This window comes from Euprymna scolopes, chromosome 28 (assembly GCF_053919585.1).
Source record: "Euprymna scolopes isolate OS-2025 chromosome 28, ASM5391958v1, whole genome shotgun sequence".
Taxonomy (NCBI): Eukaryota; Metazoa; Mollusca; class Cephalopoda; order Sepiida; family Sepiolidae; genus Euprymna; species Euprymna scolopes.
In genome coordinates, this window is record NC_136509.1 from 54,314,517 (window position 1) to 54,332,392 (window position 17,876).

The 17,876-nt window shown below is 32.8% G+C and overlaps 1 protein-coding gene across 3 annotated transcripts in view; it reads left to right on the forward strand.

The window, feature by feature from the left end:
- The window catches only part of LOC145249631 (uncharacterized), a 256,817-nt gene extending 246,693 nt beyond the window's left edge, over window positions 1–10,124 (forward strand). For all 3 annotated transcript variants that reach the window (XM_080111378.1, XM_080111380.1, XM_080111379.1), the window contains one exon: window positions 8,596–10,124. In XM_080111378.1, the coding sequence (XP_079967504.1) occupies window positions 8,596–9,707 (1,112 nt within the window). In that variant the 3' untranslated portion in view covers window positions 9,708–10,124. The remainder of the gene's footprint in view (window positions 1–8,595) is intronic.
- The last annotated feature ends 7,752 nt before the right edge of the window (window positions 10,125–17,876 follow it).

Sequence of the window (17,876 nt, forward strand, 5' to 3'; positions counted from 1 at the left end):
TGATCCCCCCTCCTTCTCACTCCCACATGAGCCCATTATTTAAAAAGAAAAAAAAAAAGAAAACTTGCCATAAACATTGCTATCTGAAAGGACAAAGGTCAAACTGCTTTTCCTCTCAACATATGTTGTTCAACTCTTCCATTACTGTTTACTTTTCAGGAGAACTTTTTGTTTGTTTTTTTGTTTTTTCAATTTTTTCTAAAGTATTGCATTTTTTCGTATTTCTTTAAATATTTTCTATACTTTTTCGTTTTTTCTTAATTTTACTTTTTATTTCATACTAGCGGCCGTACCTGGCTATAAGCTTTTGAAGAGGGGGTGGCATCTACTATACGATGCGACAAAACGGAGTATGTAAATATCTCTACTGGACCATATGTAAAAAATTGAATATCTTGTATAGCAGTAAATTTTGAAAACTTATACTACTGGCAAGAAGCCATCGACCATCCTTTATGTAATCCTTATAGTGTGGTTTATAAAACAGAGTTGTTCAACATGATATAGGACCAGAAGAGAGTAGCAACCCTAGTTGAAGTCAATCTCCCTAATGATCTTAACAAAGATAAAAGGGAGAAGCTAACTAAATACCGAGATCTTATGTATGACATGAAAAGAAACTGGAATCTTAGGAAGATCTCTATCATTCCTGTAATCATAAAAGGTATCGGGTTCATGAAAAAGAATTTCAAAAACTACCTGGCAAATATATCTAGTGAACCAAGTGAAAGAGAGGTTCAAATAATTGTGCTTAAAGAGAGGGTTATAATCCTAAAAAGGTCTCTTGGATCTTTGAAATAGCAGGTGAATATCTACCATCATGCCTCAAAACAAAACGATTTTTTTTTTTTAAGAGAGAAAGAAGTTATTGTTGCCTTGAAATGAATGAGGAACTCCTAGGTTCCATTTTCTTTTTACATAACTTTAATTTTCAACTTAAAAATAAAATTTTCAGGGAATCCTTTAAAAATACCATTCGGTACTATTTCAAAACAACTTATAATGATAAAAACTTTACATCGGCTATATTAAAGCATTCATTGTAAATTGATGTTTTTACAATGTTGCATGGCTAATTCAAAAAATAATTTCTACTATTAAGCATTAAATATAATGCTTTTTGTTATTTTTAATGGCCATATTTTCTGTTTTGTGCTGTCCGGGATTCATATATATGAAGCTTTAAATGATTATTTTTTAAATAGATGTGTGTTTCATCTTAACCAAGACTCATCAGAGTAGCTATATATAACTGTACCAACGGTCACAAGACTCAAGAAACCTTTGACTTCTATCCAATGCTTTTACCTGTATAACCGTTGAGACAACTATATTGTGAAGATGGGAAATATTCCTGTCTCGGTAGCAATGCGGATAAATGCATCAAATGGAAGTAAAAGGTGACTTTAGAATGCTGTAACTAGCGGTTAGGGTTATTATATCGAGCCACATTGATGAGTCTTGCTTAAGATAAAGCATATATGTATGCTAATATTGAAAAAGTATGTATTATAAATAATTATTTCAAGCTTTCTTTTAATATAAGGGACATATAAAAAGCTTCCAATGAAAGAATTTTACAAAAGTTTCTTCCATTTAAGTAGATTGAACACTTTTATGCTCGTTTAATTAAATGTTCGTTAAATGAATAATAGGAATGTTTCCCTCTCAGTTGTATAGCTGTCTTAGAAAGTAAAGTATCAGATAGAAGTCAAAGGTAGTAATTGTCTGTATTTTTTAGATGAGGTGTTTTCATTTAGAACTAATTTAGCTGATGTTGAAGCATTTCTCCTAACAAATACCCCGGATATCTTAGCACTAAGTGAGACTAACCTACACTCCTCCATCCCCTCTAACTACTTTAACATGCCTGGATATCTCCCACTCTGCCGTAAGGACTCTGACAGACATATGCACGGACTTGGAGTTTACATTCGTAATAACCTTCCCCTGACTAGAGAAACAAACCTAGAAACGGATGATCAAGCCTTTATGTGCTTTAGACTAATCATGCAACACAACATTAGCTACTTTTACTTTCTCTACCGCTCTCCTTCGACCCAAGACTGCACCATAATAAACAAAGTATCTGACAGCATAGACACAGCACTCTCTTTCGACACTAGCGCCCAAGTACATGTATTTGGTGACTTTAATGTCCATCACAAAAACTGGCTTGGATTCTCTACTTATACAGATGCAGCAGGCAGCGCAACTCATAGCTTCTCTGTATCTCACTCCCTATCGCAAATTGTTACTTTTCCAACCCGCTTCCCTGATCAGGAAGAACAACACGCATCACTATTAGATCTGTTTTTGACCACAATTCCTGATGGTTGTGTAACGAAAGCCGACAGCCCACTTGGGAACGCTGATCATGCGGTAATAATGGTTGAAATCGCCCTAAACTCTAGACCCAAAACTGAAGAGCCAGTGCTCAAAACAACGAGATATTATAAAAAGGCTGACTGGGAAGCTATCAGAGATCTTATCAGAGACGCCCCATGGGGAAATATTTTTTCTCTTCCTGCTGAACAGTGTGCAACTGAGACCACTGAATGGTTCAAAACTGCAATCGAAGTGCATGTTCCCATGCGGAAATTCTATAGCAAGCCCCACTCTCCCCAATGGTTTACTTCGACTTGCGCAACTGCCATTGCTCAAAGGCAGCATGCATTCCGAAGGTTTAACCGACATAAGTCCAGTTCAAACAGACAAAAGTATATAGAAGCTAGAAGTAACGTTAAGAAAGAAATAGCGACAGCTAAGAGGGAATTTACGGAAACCACTAAAAAACGCATCGAAGCACAAAAATTAGGAACTCGTGACTTCTGGAAAATCTACAACAGTGTAGTAAATAATGGGCAATCAACGATTCTCCCACTAACCAACAATCACGAGGTTCTTTGCTCAGCAACCGAGAAGGCTAACATGCTTGCCAGTCGGTTTGCCTCCAACTCTACACTGGACCCTTTAAACCACCCCCTACCTGACTTTCCTATGCGGACAGACGCCAAGCTAGACGATCTGGAAATCACCCCTGCTCAGGTGCATGCTATCATAAAAAACCTTGACACTTCCAAAGCATGTGGACCCGACCTCATCCCAGCTGTGCTATTAAAAAAGTGCTCAGCCAAAGTAGCTCCAGTTCTCTCCAAACTCTACAACAAATGCCTTAATGAATCTTGCTTTCCGAGCTGCTGGAAAACTGCTTCTGTGGTACCAGTATTCAAGAATTCTGGCGAAAGAACTGACCCATTAAATTATCGCCCTATTAGCCTCCTCCCACTTTTTGCCAAAATATTTGAGACCTTAATTAACCATGCTCTAGTCCAGCACCTTACAGATGCTAAACTTCTGACCGACCATCAATATGGATTTAGACAAGCCTGTCCCACGGCAGACATCCTCACTGTAATCTCTGAACGCATATACCATTCACTGGACAAAGCGGGAGAGGGCAGAGCGGTAGCTCTAGATATATCTAAGGCTTTTGACAGGGTATGGCATGAGGGTCTCCTCAGGAAGATTAGATCATACGGTATCACTGGTAGAATACTTAACATAATTAAATCCTTCTTAGATAAGAGAAAAATCCAGGTTGTCCTCGACGGTCGTACGTCTAAACAATGTAATATAAATGCCGGAGTGCCCCAGGGATCTATCCTTGGTCCTCTGCTGTTCCTGATATTCATAAATGACCTCCCCGATAAAATTGCCTCTGAGATGGGTATATATGCTGATGACACCACACTCTATAGCAGGCACGACAGGAAAACAAATGAACATATATCTAAAGTAATGGCAGAAACACTAGAGGATGACCTCAAATCAGTAGTGGAATGGGGACAAAAATGGATGGTAACGTTCAATGCCACCAAGACAAAACTGGTTTCATTCAATAATTACAGGAAACCTTCTCTACCACCTATAGCAATGGCCAACAACTCTTTAGCTGAGAGTACGTCTTTCAAGCTCCTTGGCCTAACGTTCACAGGAAACATGAGCTGGAACAATTACATCGAGGGCATTGCCAGGGCCGCTGCGAGGAAGGTGGGCTCTCTCTACCATGCTAGAAAACTTCTAACACCCGAAAGTATCCTGTACCTCTATAAGGCCACTATTCGCCCATGTATGGAGTATTGCTGTCATATTTGGGCCGGTGCATCGGCTACTAGTCTCTCTCTCCTTGACAGGGTTCAAAAGAGAGTCGCAAATCTGATAGGCCCTAAACTGGCATCAAAACTTCAGCCTCTGTCCCATCGTCGAAACGTTGCATCCCTCTGCCTGTTCTACAAGTATTATAATGGTGAATGCTCTGAAGAACTGCAAGCACTTGTGCCCCCACGACGTGAACACCCTCGACAGACCCGACAAGCTGCAAAATCCCACCCCCACACTGTAGAGATCCCTAGATGTAAAAGATCTTTCTACTCCAGTAGTTTCTTCCCCAGAACTGCTAGACTTTGGAATTCCATTCCAGGTCACTGCTTCCCCAACTGTACTGACATGCTTAAGTTCAAGTGCAACGTGAACCAACATCTCGCTGCCCTAATCCCTACATAGTGCCCCAGTAGATGTTTCCCCTGATAGTAGCCCCCTACACCAAAGTGGCAATGTGCCTTGTTTGGGGTGAAAATGTAATATAAAAAAAAAAAAAAAAAAATTGATTGAAATTGTCGGACTGACTTCCTCATCTTGTTGTTATAGTCACAACGTTTCGGCCGTTTTGCCCTCCGGCCTTCATCAGGTGTTTTGTAACGAACTGGGGAACCGTTTGTTAGGAGTCTCGAACCCAACCCTTTATTATTATTACGGGGGTACCGTGTTCGGACTCCGGCTAGGCTCTGGGACATAGTTGCTGATTCTCTGTTTTGAATGTTACTTTTCACTAGCTTCATTCAGCACCTTTGGGTAGCTGTAAACTTTGATACAACGTCTACGACCACTCGGCCATATGTCACTGGAACAACCCTTGTATATAAAAGATAATATAGTTTTTAGTAAAAAAAAAAAAATTTAATTAAAAAAAGAAAATACTTTGGGAGCAATGCCAAAACCATTCCACTGTAAATAATAAGCCATTCGGAAATTACCTATAAATGTGTGCCGTTGCAAATGTTTTAATGCTTACTTGCCATTTTTTTCCCCCAATCAAGAATGTAGAATTTGTTTCTGAAGACTTCTTGTTTTATTCATTCATAGTTGTTATTTGATCTTTGTTTTCTTGATTTTAATTTTTGATAAATGTGGAATAAGTTTCTTAGGTTTTTAACTGAAAAATATGTAAGTATTAAACAAAAGTGTGAACTTGTGATTTTGACATGTTTATATTTATGATTAAGTGGAGACAGATTGATGTGTGGGTAAAGTGGTCGTCAAATAGGAGGAGGAGAAGGGAGGGTGATTTCACTGTCTAAACTCCTTACAAGCTGTGACCATTTCGGTGTGCTTAAGTTAAATGGTAACAGCTTGTAACTCGGCTTGGCTATTCAAGATTTTTTTTCTTCTTGTTGCTTTATACAAAATAGAAAGAATGCTTTAAGGTTCGGTTAACTACCTTGGTAGATGGGGAGGATTTTTCTGTTTCTTTTTAAGTTATATTTTTATTACTTTATGTATAAATCCCACATATAAGTAGAAATGCTTGCAATGTTTATATAATTTTTTTTGTACTTATTTCTATTATAATAAAATCGTATTCCTGTCTGTTTGTTTGTCCACAAAATGCACACTGTTTCACAAATTAATTTTCATACTGAAAACATCAGTTTACACACTTTCAATCCAGACCGATTTCGAAATAAAAACCGAAACGTTGGTGAACACATAACTCGGTTTGTTCCTTTTTATTTCTCTATTTTGTCAGAACACTATTTCCATTATTCTAATCATATATATATATCAAAAGTGGTAATTAATAAAAACCTGAAGAAAGTGCTCAATATTATTGCAGAGTAAATATATATTTTTTTTATTACCGTTTTATCTGCTTAGTTACACATGTTTCAGTTACTGAATCGTATCGTCAGACTTTAACAGAAGTGGTTATTATGATTGGAAAAACGCGTTTTTTTCAATTATAATAACATAGTAACTCATAATATCATAGTAACTGAAACATATGTAACTAAGCAGATAAAACGATAATAAAATTTATATATATATATATATATATATATATATATATATATATACACATTGCTCTTCATTATAAAGTGGATGATTACTGTAGTTTGTTGATATTCAAATATTTTGTAATCTATTGATGTAGAAATATATTTATTAAGGTGATGATAATATTTATTAAAACCTTCTGTTTCGATATTTACATTAAAAGTTATATCTAAAAAAAATGCTTTTTAAATGTTTGTCTTTGTATCAAAAAGTTTTTTTTTATTGTATGACGACAAGTCTGACAACAAAAGTAAAGAAAAAAAAAAAATTAACAGTTAGAAATTGTGAAAAAATATCGATCTCACTTTGTATGATGGCCGAAACTTGAATGTGAAATCGGTTGTTAATCTTACATGACACTAATTTGATTCATTCAAATAACTATTCCGTTAAATAATTTTCCTTTTTGAATCTTGTCGATGTGTGGTCGACTTAATTCTCATTTGTCAATAGCAGGCATGCAGGGCGACAGGACAGCGTTCAACTTTGCACAGATTGATAAACTTGATGACCCAGTACCAACCCTACCTATCCATGGGTCAATTAATGAGCAGGTGTTACTTTGCAAGTGCTTTTATTATCAGAAAAAAAAATTCTCTAATAGACTAGCAGGTAGTAGTAGTGCCTGTCCGGGAATGGATGAAGACCCTTGCATACTCCTGCTCCCAGCCCTGAGCCATTTTTATCATTTTAAAGTTATAAAATAAAACAAGTTGAAATGACCTCTTTGCTGTTTATGGATGTCTAATGCAAATATTATTGCGAACTATTTATCCTGACCTGGTGTTGCTCGGGAGTTATTTTCCTTGCATTTTTGTTTTGCTCATCTTCATTCCACCCACACTTCCACCCCTAGTCTTTTCTCTTAATTTCTTGTAAAAATTGTAGCCGGTGAGGGTTGAGGACATGCATTACATGGGGAGAAATAATATAAGGATAATACACTGGATGTGTAATGTATATGTTAAAGACAGGCTTAGATCTGATGATCTCAGAAGATTAAATCTGGACAGTATAGGGAGATGTGTGTGCAAAACAGGAAACTTTGTTGGTATGGTCACATTGAAAGAATGGATGAGAGTTCTTAGATTAGCAGATGTCGAAGCATTTAGGTTTCAGAGTCAGTTGGCAAGGGAAGGTCAAGGAAGACATGGATGGAAGTGATGAGGATGAACTTCTTAAGAAATAAAGACCTCGCCAAAGAAAGGTTAGTCTAGAACAGGAGTTCCCAACCTTTTGGCATTCGCAACTGCTTACCTAAAAGTTTGAAACCTATGCGACTCCCTACTTGGGGCTTACTATCAGCAACTTAATTTTTTTTATTTCTTGTGAAAGATACGAAAAGAAACATCTGAAAAAATATTTTTAAATTCTGTTAAAAAGAGAATATATTTCTTAAGATAATATTATCATATTGGTGTGAAAAGCTATCCAATCCATAGTTAGATGTTTGATGTTGCATTTCAGCAGCAAGCTTTCAAATTTGTGGCTCATATCATCTCCAACATTCAATCTGTTCCTATTCTTTATTTTTATGCTGACATTTGGAGTATGACTAATATGAGTCACCGATTTCATCTTAAAGAGACCAGAAGTTTGAAGAGTCATTCCTTAGATTCAGAAATTCATCTTGGATATCATCTGAAATTCTGTACACATCAAGCTCAGTGCAGAATGCGTTCCTTCTCAGGGCCTTCTGTTCATGTGAAAGCTCAAGGAAGTAACAATCAACTTCCTTTTCTAGAGACTGAAGATGTTCAGTAATCTAATCCTTAAGGAACTGATCCAGATGTTTAGTGATGTTTCCAAGATTGGTTTTCTGATGCCAGTTTTGTTGTTTGGAAACAAAGGTTCAAAGACTATCCTAAAAAAGAAGAATTTGTGTTTTCTATCCTTGAAGCTTCAAATTGAGCTTGTTCTGTTGATTAAAAATATCGGCTAGGCAACTCTTTTATTCCATGCTTCATCTTTGAAGTGAACTTCAAGATCTTTCCTTTCTTGAGTCTCCAGAAATAATTATATTTCATTTTGAAGACACGATTAATAACGTTTCCTTTAGACAACTAATGTATTGCCATGTAGAAGAGAAATATTTCATGATCAATTGATGAAATAAAATTAATGTTAACAAGGCCACACACTCCCCTGCTTAGGCATCACAACCCTCAGGGGTGGAAACCTCTGCTCTAGAAGTCAATTTCTTAAAGCTGTCTTAACACATGCTAGTGCATAAAATATTCTTTTATGATAAAAATTTCTTTGTATCAACTGGAATAATTTAAGATTTTAGATGCTATATAAACTTTTTTTAATTAAAATCAAATTACAGCATAATTGACATTTATGTTTGTTTAGATAACAATTCTTTTTCTGATTTCATGTCATTGATCATATTTTTTTGCTTTATTCTTCTTGCAGCTGGTGCCATGTCCAAACCGAAAACGTATCTTCATCTACCAGAAATTCCAACCGTCGTCCCTTCCTCTGACCTGAGAGGCAGCAGCAAGGCTCTTGTTTTGCTTGGTTACCGCGACTGCAGTTATGAGACTCATCGTTACATGGTTGAGGTAGAGAATATGTCAGAAGATGACCCTGTTGTTCTTGGGCTACAGCAACACCTGCAACAGCATTGGCTGCGGATGGACATCCAATCCCTTCTCACAGATGTGCTAGACGAGGCCAGTGCCAACTGCCAAACTAATGCTGGTCATCCTGTTGGCACTGTTGGTAGTGGAATTAGTAATGGTACTGATAGCTATTGTTGCAGTAGAGACGACTCTGGCAGTGGTGGTGGTGATGGAAGTGGTTGCAATAACAATGTAAAAGAGGAAGAAGTTAGTCATCGGCATCACCTGTGTCACCGGCATCCTCGACATAGACGGTATAGGCATCACCCACATCAGCGCAACCACCATCATCATCATCATCAACATAACCATCAGCCATGTTCACAATATCCATTTCATCAGCAGCAGCAACAGAATTTTGTCAATGCTTTATCTACTACAGAATTGAATTCGCTCAATGCCAGAGTACCTGGTGTCAGTCATGAAACGGTCAACCTCGAGGATGAATCTCCAACAACAGACTCTAATGAGAAATGTAAAAAACGTGAACTTCAATTCAAATTAACACCAGTGAGTTCAGATATTATTGTGAAAGCACCACAGTCGTCTCCGTCTTCATCTTCATCTTCAGAAGCAGACAAGTCATTAGACCGAGCTCTACTCAACCTACAGACCCCAAATGGCAGCAGTACGAATAACAGAGGTGACAGCAACAACAACAATGGCATTAATGAAATAAATAATAACGACGACGTTATTCTCAAGGAAGAAGATCCTGAAAGATGGAAACAGCTTAATCTCTCGATAGCCAGAGTTACACAAGAATTAATTGTACTTTTGGAGAATGAAAGTTCATCATTAAGTGATGAAGATGAAGGAGATTATGAAGAGGAAGAGGAGGAGGAGGAGAAGGAAGGGAACTTAATTGAAGACATCGATTTTAAGAATATTTTAAGAAATTAAAGTTCATCACAAACAATGGCTGACAGAAGCTGGTCACGTTTTTCTAATGAAAGGTGGGGGTGGGGGGGGCAGTTATCTTTATTTATTCATTCTTTTAAATCATCATATCATATGAATCCAAAGATTCTATTGTTGGCATTTTTTTTTTTTTTTAATATTTTTCTAGTTGGAGTTCTTTCTAGAAAGACATTGGGTACTTATGGGAGGGACCACACAAAGGTTGCCAACAGGCGATGGATAATCTTTCCCTTTTCACTCTCAACATGAACAAAATTATCAGCTATTCATTTTTTTTTATTAACGATACAAAACACAAAAGAAGAGAAACTTCCAATTCATCAACATCATTGTCATGTCACAACAAAATCGTTGATTTTCGTAATTCACCATAAAAACTTTACTAACCCTAAGTTAAAATTGATTGGGCTGTTTGTTTTTCTATATTTTTCATAAGTTAAAAAGTATGCTTTTTAGAAATCAACAAATCGGCCATTATCTTTTTAAAAGTAATTCCATTTTAGTACATAATGTTGTACATCATCCCATAAATTCTTTCTGGATTAAAATTTTATGAAATTTAAGAGTAGGTAGTAATGATGGGACGATTCCAAAAGTTTTTCTGATTCCGATACAATTACTGATTCCGATTCTAATTCTTTTTAAATCTTCAAATATTTAGTTGTTGAGTTTTTTTGTTTGTTTTTTTAATTTTCTAATTACTGTAAAAACCTATGTAATATGTGCATATATTTTCATAAATTAAAAAAATACACTTGTGTGGGGAGGGTAATCCATAGTTTTTAGTTTTACTGGTAATTTAAAATTAATAAGCATTTATCATTAAAAATATGATGGTAATTGTAAAAACGATTATTTTCGTTTACTTTTTTTGTTTAAAACTTAACTTTCCATTGCAATCAATAGAAAATTAGTTTTAAACAAAAAAAACAAAAGAATCGTTTTTTTATATCGGAAAATAGACACATATTTTTCCGAAACTCGAAAAATTCAGATTTTCTGATTCCTCATTCCAATCGATCATCCCAACACAAGTAAGTAGTAGTGTCTAATAGAACTAACTAATATTGATATATCATACACTAGCAAAGATACCCATGCTTTGCAGGGGACTTTGCTGCAGCATAGAGCAAAGCAAAACCTGGAGCATACAGAAAAGTACTGACCTTAACTTTTGATTTTGTACCTTGAAAAATGGAGTGCACCATCTCTAGGTCGGAGACCATCATCATGTCAGGTTTGGTCATGATTAATACAGTAGTGTGGGCTATAGAAGAGTATATATATATATATATATATATATATATATATATATATATATATATATATATATATATATATATATATATATATACATAGGCTATGACCTTGACCTTTGATCTTTACCTTGGAAAATGGTGTGCACTATCTCTAGGTGGGGGACCATCATCATGCCAGGTTTGGTAATGATCGGTCCAATGGTTTTGCCGTAGGATAGTATATATCCATATGCTATGACCTTGACGTTGAAAAAGGGTGTGCATATCCCTAAGTGGGGGACCATCATCATGTCAGGTTTCGTCATGATCGGTCCAATGATGTGGGCTGTAGAAGAGTTGTACACACACACGAACACTACTACTTTATATATAGATACGAATTTGGACAGATTTAAGTTTATAAAAAAAAATGAATTGAAACTGTCAAAGGCATTAAATGCATTAGTCCGAGATGCATTTGAGTCAGATGAGCTTAAAAAGTTTTCTCTCTCGCCAAAACTCAAAGTATTCACACAGAAAAGAACGAAAAAAAGTAACATACACAAAATGGTTGACAAAATGAGAAATGGAAATTTTAAATTGTCTGAAATCAAACATGAAGTTGAGATCATATTTTAGTTCTCCTTAAGAATTCCTTCATATTAAAAAACAAAAATAAAGAAATACCTGTATAATGTCATTTTGTCATCTTCATGAAAATACATAAATTGATCAAATAGTTTAATTTTTATAAAGAAAATAAATTTTAATCAATTAATAGGAATTTGCAGGCAATCTACAAATACTACCCAAATCTACAAATACTACCCAAATCTACGAATACTACACAAATCTAGTAAATATGAATTATTGTTGAGTTATCTCCCTCGCTTTTTAAGATTGTTTTTCAAAATAGTGGACAAAACAGTCACTTCTTTGATACTCATAAAATTTGAGTTTCTTTTTTTTAAATAAAACTACTTGATCAATTTACTTGATTTATGGAATATGTTGTTTTTGTTTCATCACAGTTACATACATCATAGATTTTTCTTTATTTTTGTTTTTTAATATTGGAGGAATTCATAACAAGAATTCATTTTTTAAGCTTAGAAAATTTTTGAAATTGTTGAAGATGACGATGAACAATTATACGGGTTGAGGAAAGCTTCATTGCCAATTCTTCATCATACTTCAGAGTTTTTTTTGTTTTTTTTTGAAGTGATGCCATGATTAACTTAACTGGATGTCTTGATCGATTTTCATTTTTAAAACAAAATTTTCATTTCTGAATTTTATAAACCGTCTTCATTCTTCTCCATAAACTGAGTGAATATTTCCAATCGTTTCAGCTTTAATATCATAAATCATTATGCGCTTTAAATGTTCTTCATGCGTGATCATGTTTTAACGACTTTCAACACTGAAATTTTAATTGTTTTCTCATTTTTCTAAGATTTAAAAAATTTAAATGTACATACATGTATATGAAAAAGTTGAATATACATGATATACAAATATCATTGACCCCCATTAGACATCTCCACTTACTATTAAATTTCAGAGGATTAAAAATCTGGAAAGAACTTATGGAATGATTTAATAATTATATATTCTTTGTTTCTCAACAACACAAGATCTCCGAAAAGTCCCAATAAATTGCCATCATATTTTATCAAAAGCTAGCACATGGCAAAAGAATAAAAAAAAAAAAAAAAAAGAACTGATAATATTTGAAAGTAGTTTTATGGTTTATTTTTTTAAATTAAAAAGAAGACATTAAAAATATTCGGATTTTTATTATTTTTTAATTTTCTTTTTTATTCTTTTCTTTTTTTATTCTTTTCATTTTTAGAAAAAAATTTTCGGGGGTGGGGGTCTAAATTTTTCTAAGTTATCTCCCCTGAAACTTATTTACATGCAAAGTTTATATAAGCTTTTTAGTGACAATGTTGTCATTGAAGATATACAATCTTTTATTGCTCCATAGTTTCTGTCAAATACTTTTTTGTGAAGAAATATTTTGTTTTTATGAATCGAATTGTTCCATATAGTAAATGTGTAAATTAGAAATTTCAAACGTTTTTTTTTACTCATGCAAAACTTTATTTTGAAAGTAATTGCAACAAAGTCATTTTTATATTTATTTGCTTGTGCATTTTTAAATTTTAAGTAAACAACTCCTATCATATTCTTCACTTGAAAATGAGTTAATCCCTTCACTGATTTTTTTTTAATTTTTAGGTAATTATTTGAAAATATTTTATATTATTAATTGGCTGGGCCGAACTAAGTAATTTTTAATATAAATTGTAGTAAAGTAAATTATTATATTGTCATTTTGGATCTTAGCGAAAATTCAGGAAATATGAAAAGCAAAATGATGAACTTATCTATTAATATCATTACTGCCAGCTCAGCTCAGGTGTACATTTCATAGTCTGGGGACATTTTCATGTGATCTTGTGGTCACTTAGGAAAGTATTTACTTTTTATTATGAATTATTAAGTGTCATGATAAAATTGAAAAGAAATTTTGTTTTTTAAATTTAAAGGTGTTATGTTAAAATTAATCATTTTATGATTGAAATTAATCTGAATGTTTTTGTAGTTTATTTATAATGCAGAAGAATGAGACAAGAAAGGAAGATACGTTTTTTTCTTTAATTGATTATAAAAATGATTACTCGTAATTCATTGAAGCTTTATAAATAAATCCAAGGCTACCTAAAGTAAGCCTACTTGTTTAGAAACTCTGACTCAACCTGAGGAAACAGCAACAAAAGACATTAAAGTGGACAATGGAATCAACAAATAGAGTTAAAAATCTTCATTAGGAAAGATATAAAGAACCATCTCAGTTTAAATAGCAACAAACTCTTTGCCATACATATTGTTTTGACATTAAATAACTCCAAAAAAAGTTGATCTGGAGAAAAAGTAAATATATAAATCTCACTCAACCTAAACGGGTATATCAGCTTGTTTTATAATAAAATTGGAAAAATTATAAAAAAAAAAAATTAAAAAAATGATATTGGAAATTTACAATCTTTTGAAAGAAAAGAAAGAAAAAGATGATTTTGTTAAATTTTAATACTAGCAAATCTTGAAACTAAAATTCTATAGATTTCTGTAATGCAACACCTTCGAGTTCGGATTAAAATTTAGCATTTCATTTTCTTCGGTCAGAGGAGAAGAATTCTTTCTTGACTGGGAAAATTCTTTTTAAGTTTTTTCATCTAGATATCCTGCATTAAAAAACGATTTTTTGTCTAACTTTGTCCTCGTCGGGAGGCAAGTGAATCGCGAATGTTAATATTATAGATTTATTTGTTCTGCCTTAGTTATCTCCCTTTTTAGCCAACTTCATAATTAAAGTCGAAAAATAGAAAGAAATGATTCATTGCCCTTTTTAGCTAAGATCAAAATGTAGTAAAAAAAAAAAATATGCACACACACACATGTACATATTTATCATATGTTTAAAAACGTTTGGGATTCTTTAAGTAGGATTAACTCCACGGTGTGAATGTGGTATTGTGGTGAAAGATGCTGACTAAGAGTAATCTCTAGCTTTGTAGATAATAGAAAGACCTTCAACATCCCCCAATTTTCTTCGAGCTTCATGCCTAAGTTTGTTGTTAGTTGTTCTATTTTACTTTTTCTTTAATGTAATCATTATCAAATTGTATCATAAATCAACGAGCAATAAACTAAATATATAAGATTAAAATGTAGTATCTGTCCTGATACTATACTTCATCTTTTCTGCCCTTGATCACTGCCCTTGTGGAGAAGCAAATAAATAGAGACATTTACTCTCATAATAAAATATCAACTCGACAGATCAAATTCTGTTAAATATTTCATCTGATATTTCCCTCTAAAATGTCCTCTTAATTCCTGTCATACTATTATTTATGAATTCATTGAATTACATCTTAGTCTTTTATACTATTGCTGTTCTTAATCTGATTTTAAAAAAATTAATGATATCTTTAAGAATTTTTTTTTTTTTTATGAAAATCTCTCCAGGCAAGCATGAAGCCACTTGATGTAAAAAGCTAAAAAAACATATGGCTTCAAGGTAAAAAAAAAAAAAAAAAAAAAAAGCGCCAACAATAAATAGATTCTGACGCAGAAAATAGGAATTCTTCTTCTTTGGTCAGAAATATCACTCCTGGAATGTGAGGACTAAAGGACAAAATAAGGGAAATAAGAGTTACACAGCTGCCGAAAGTAAATCCAAGATTCACTTTCTACTTCCTGAAATTAAATAGAATCATCTCTCTCTCTCTCTCTTTTTTTTTCAACTTGTATCCTTTCTACTTTTCTAAAAACTGACAATGCATTAATGTCATCTTAAGATAACTATTATTAACTAATTTCTGTTAACAGCTAACAACATTATTAACTAATTTCTGTTAAGTTAACAAATAGTAGTCAATAATAGTTTATCATTTCTTTGTCATCAATAACTTTCTGTCTACAAAATTAATACTTAATTCTGTTTTTCTCATGGATCGTGGTAGCATGTTGTTTAGAAGAATAAGATTAAATTCGATTTAGTTCCTTCCAGAAAATACTTTTCTTGTGTCAGAATTCAATTTAAATGACCATTTTTAAAAAGGTAACATAACTCTTTATTCGTCCATACAGAGTTACTTTCTTTTGAGTGAGATGAAAATTAATTTTATTTTTTATTGTGTCTGTGTTATGGCATAGATATGCTTTGCTATTTTACCCAGAGTTGGAGAGAATATGTCTGGTTCTTACCTTTCCGAATGGTAGAATGGATTTGAACATAGTTTCCTGTTTGATGATCTGCTTTCATTCAAAATGTCTACTGAAATGTCTATCTGAAAAATTAAATTAACATGTTAAAATTAGTTTGAAGAGAATTCTTCTTAAAAATCTATCTGTAGAAATAATTCTAAAATATATTTTTAGAATATTATTCTCAGAAATAAATTGTAATTACAAGCACATTTTCAGTATTTGATGATTTTAATTTTTAAATGCAAGTGGGAAATTTATGTAGAAAGAAATGCGCAAGAATAAGAATTGCTGGAGGATTGTTAATTCTGGCATTTCTGTCAGCCATTTTTTCCCCTTTAAGATTCATGATTTTTTTAATTACACTTTAACAGTTGCTCAGAACTATATATACACTATATTTATGTTTTCCATTTATATATAGTTTGTTGTTTTTTTTTATATTCTTGCTTGACATTTTGGATTTAATACATTTTTTTTAATCTGTTTTGTTTGTATGAAGAGAAAATATTAAAAGAATATATTAAACATTTTGCAGACAATGAATTTTCATCTGAATATTTTCTTTTATGTTTTTATTTCATTCTTTTCCAGTTTTATTTGATTTCCTTTTTTTTTTTTTTTTTTTGTTTATTTTGGATTAGCAAGATTAACAAGCATTACCAGGAGCATGATAAACAAAATAGAAAAGTCATTTAAAAAAAAAAGATGTCTGTGTAACATGTTTGACTTTTAAAACTTCTTTAGAACTCTACACATATTTTTTTTTTTACTCTTGTTCACCCCAAACAAAGCATATTGCCACTTGGACGCAAGGAGCTACTATTTACGACCACGTTTACACGGGACTATGTAAGGAGATGAGTGAGATGTTGGTTTACATTACATTTAAACTTCTACATGCTAATACATTCAGGGAAGCAAGGAGGGGATTCCAAAATTTAGCAGTTCAAGAGAAGAAGCTATTAGAGTAGAAATATTTCCAGCATTTAGGGGCCTCTATAATGAAAGGGTGGGATTTTGTTGCTAAACAGGTTTGTTGGGGTATGTACATCGAGGGAGTACAAGTCCAAGTGCATTCTCAGTGACGTTACATTTTGAATGGAGCTCTATAACTGTACTACATCTGTTCTATTCTGCGTTGTCCGGGAGCAATAAAATTGTCATTATCAACATCATTGTTTTCATACTTTGATTTTAATCATACTTTTGGAAATGCTATGGAAGCTTCCTTCCTTACAGTATTATATTTAGTAAGTAAAATTGCCTCTACTAAAATGCTTGTATTATATTCAGTAAGTAAAATTGCCTCTACTAAAATGCTTGTATTATATTTAGTAAGTAAAATTGCCTCTACTAAAATGCTTGTATTATATTTAGTAAGTAAAATTGCCTCTACTAAAATGCTTGTATTATATTTAGTAAGTAAAATTGCTTACTAAAATGCTTGTATTATATTTAGTAAGTAAAATTGCCTCTACTAAAATGCTTGTATTATATTTAGTAAGTAAAATTGCCTACTAAAATGCTTGTATTATATTTAGTAAGTAAAATTGCCTCTACTAAAATGCTTGCATTATATTTAGTAAGTAAAATTGCCTACTAAAATGCTTGTATTATATTTAGCAAGTAAAATTGCCTCTACTAAAATGCTTGTATTATATTTAGTAAGTAAAATTGCCTACTAAAATGCTTGTATTATATTTAGTAAGTAAAATTGCCTACTAAAATGCTTGTATTATATTTAGTAAGTAAAATTGCCTCTACTAAAATGCTTGTATTATATTAAGTAAGTAAAATTGCCTCTACTAAAATGCTTGTATTATATTTAGCAATTAAAATTGCCTACTAAAATGCTTGTATTATATTTAGTAAGTAAAATTGCCTACTAAAATGCTTGTATTATATTAAGTAAGTAAAATTGCCTCTACTAAAATGCTTGTATTATATTTAGTAATTAAAATGGCCTACTAAAATGCTTGTATTATATTTAGTAAGTAAAATTGCCTACTAAAATACTTGTATTATATTAAGTAAGTAAAATTGCCTCTACTAAAATGCTTGTATTATATTAAGTAAGTAAAATTGCCTACTAAAATACTTGCATTATATTTAGTAAGTAAAATTGCCTACT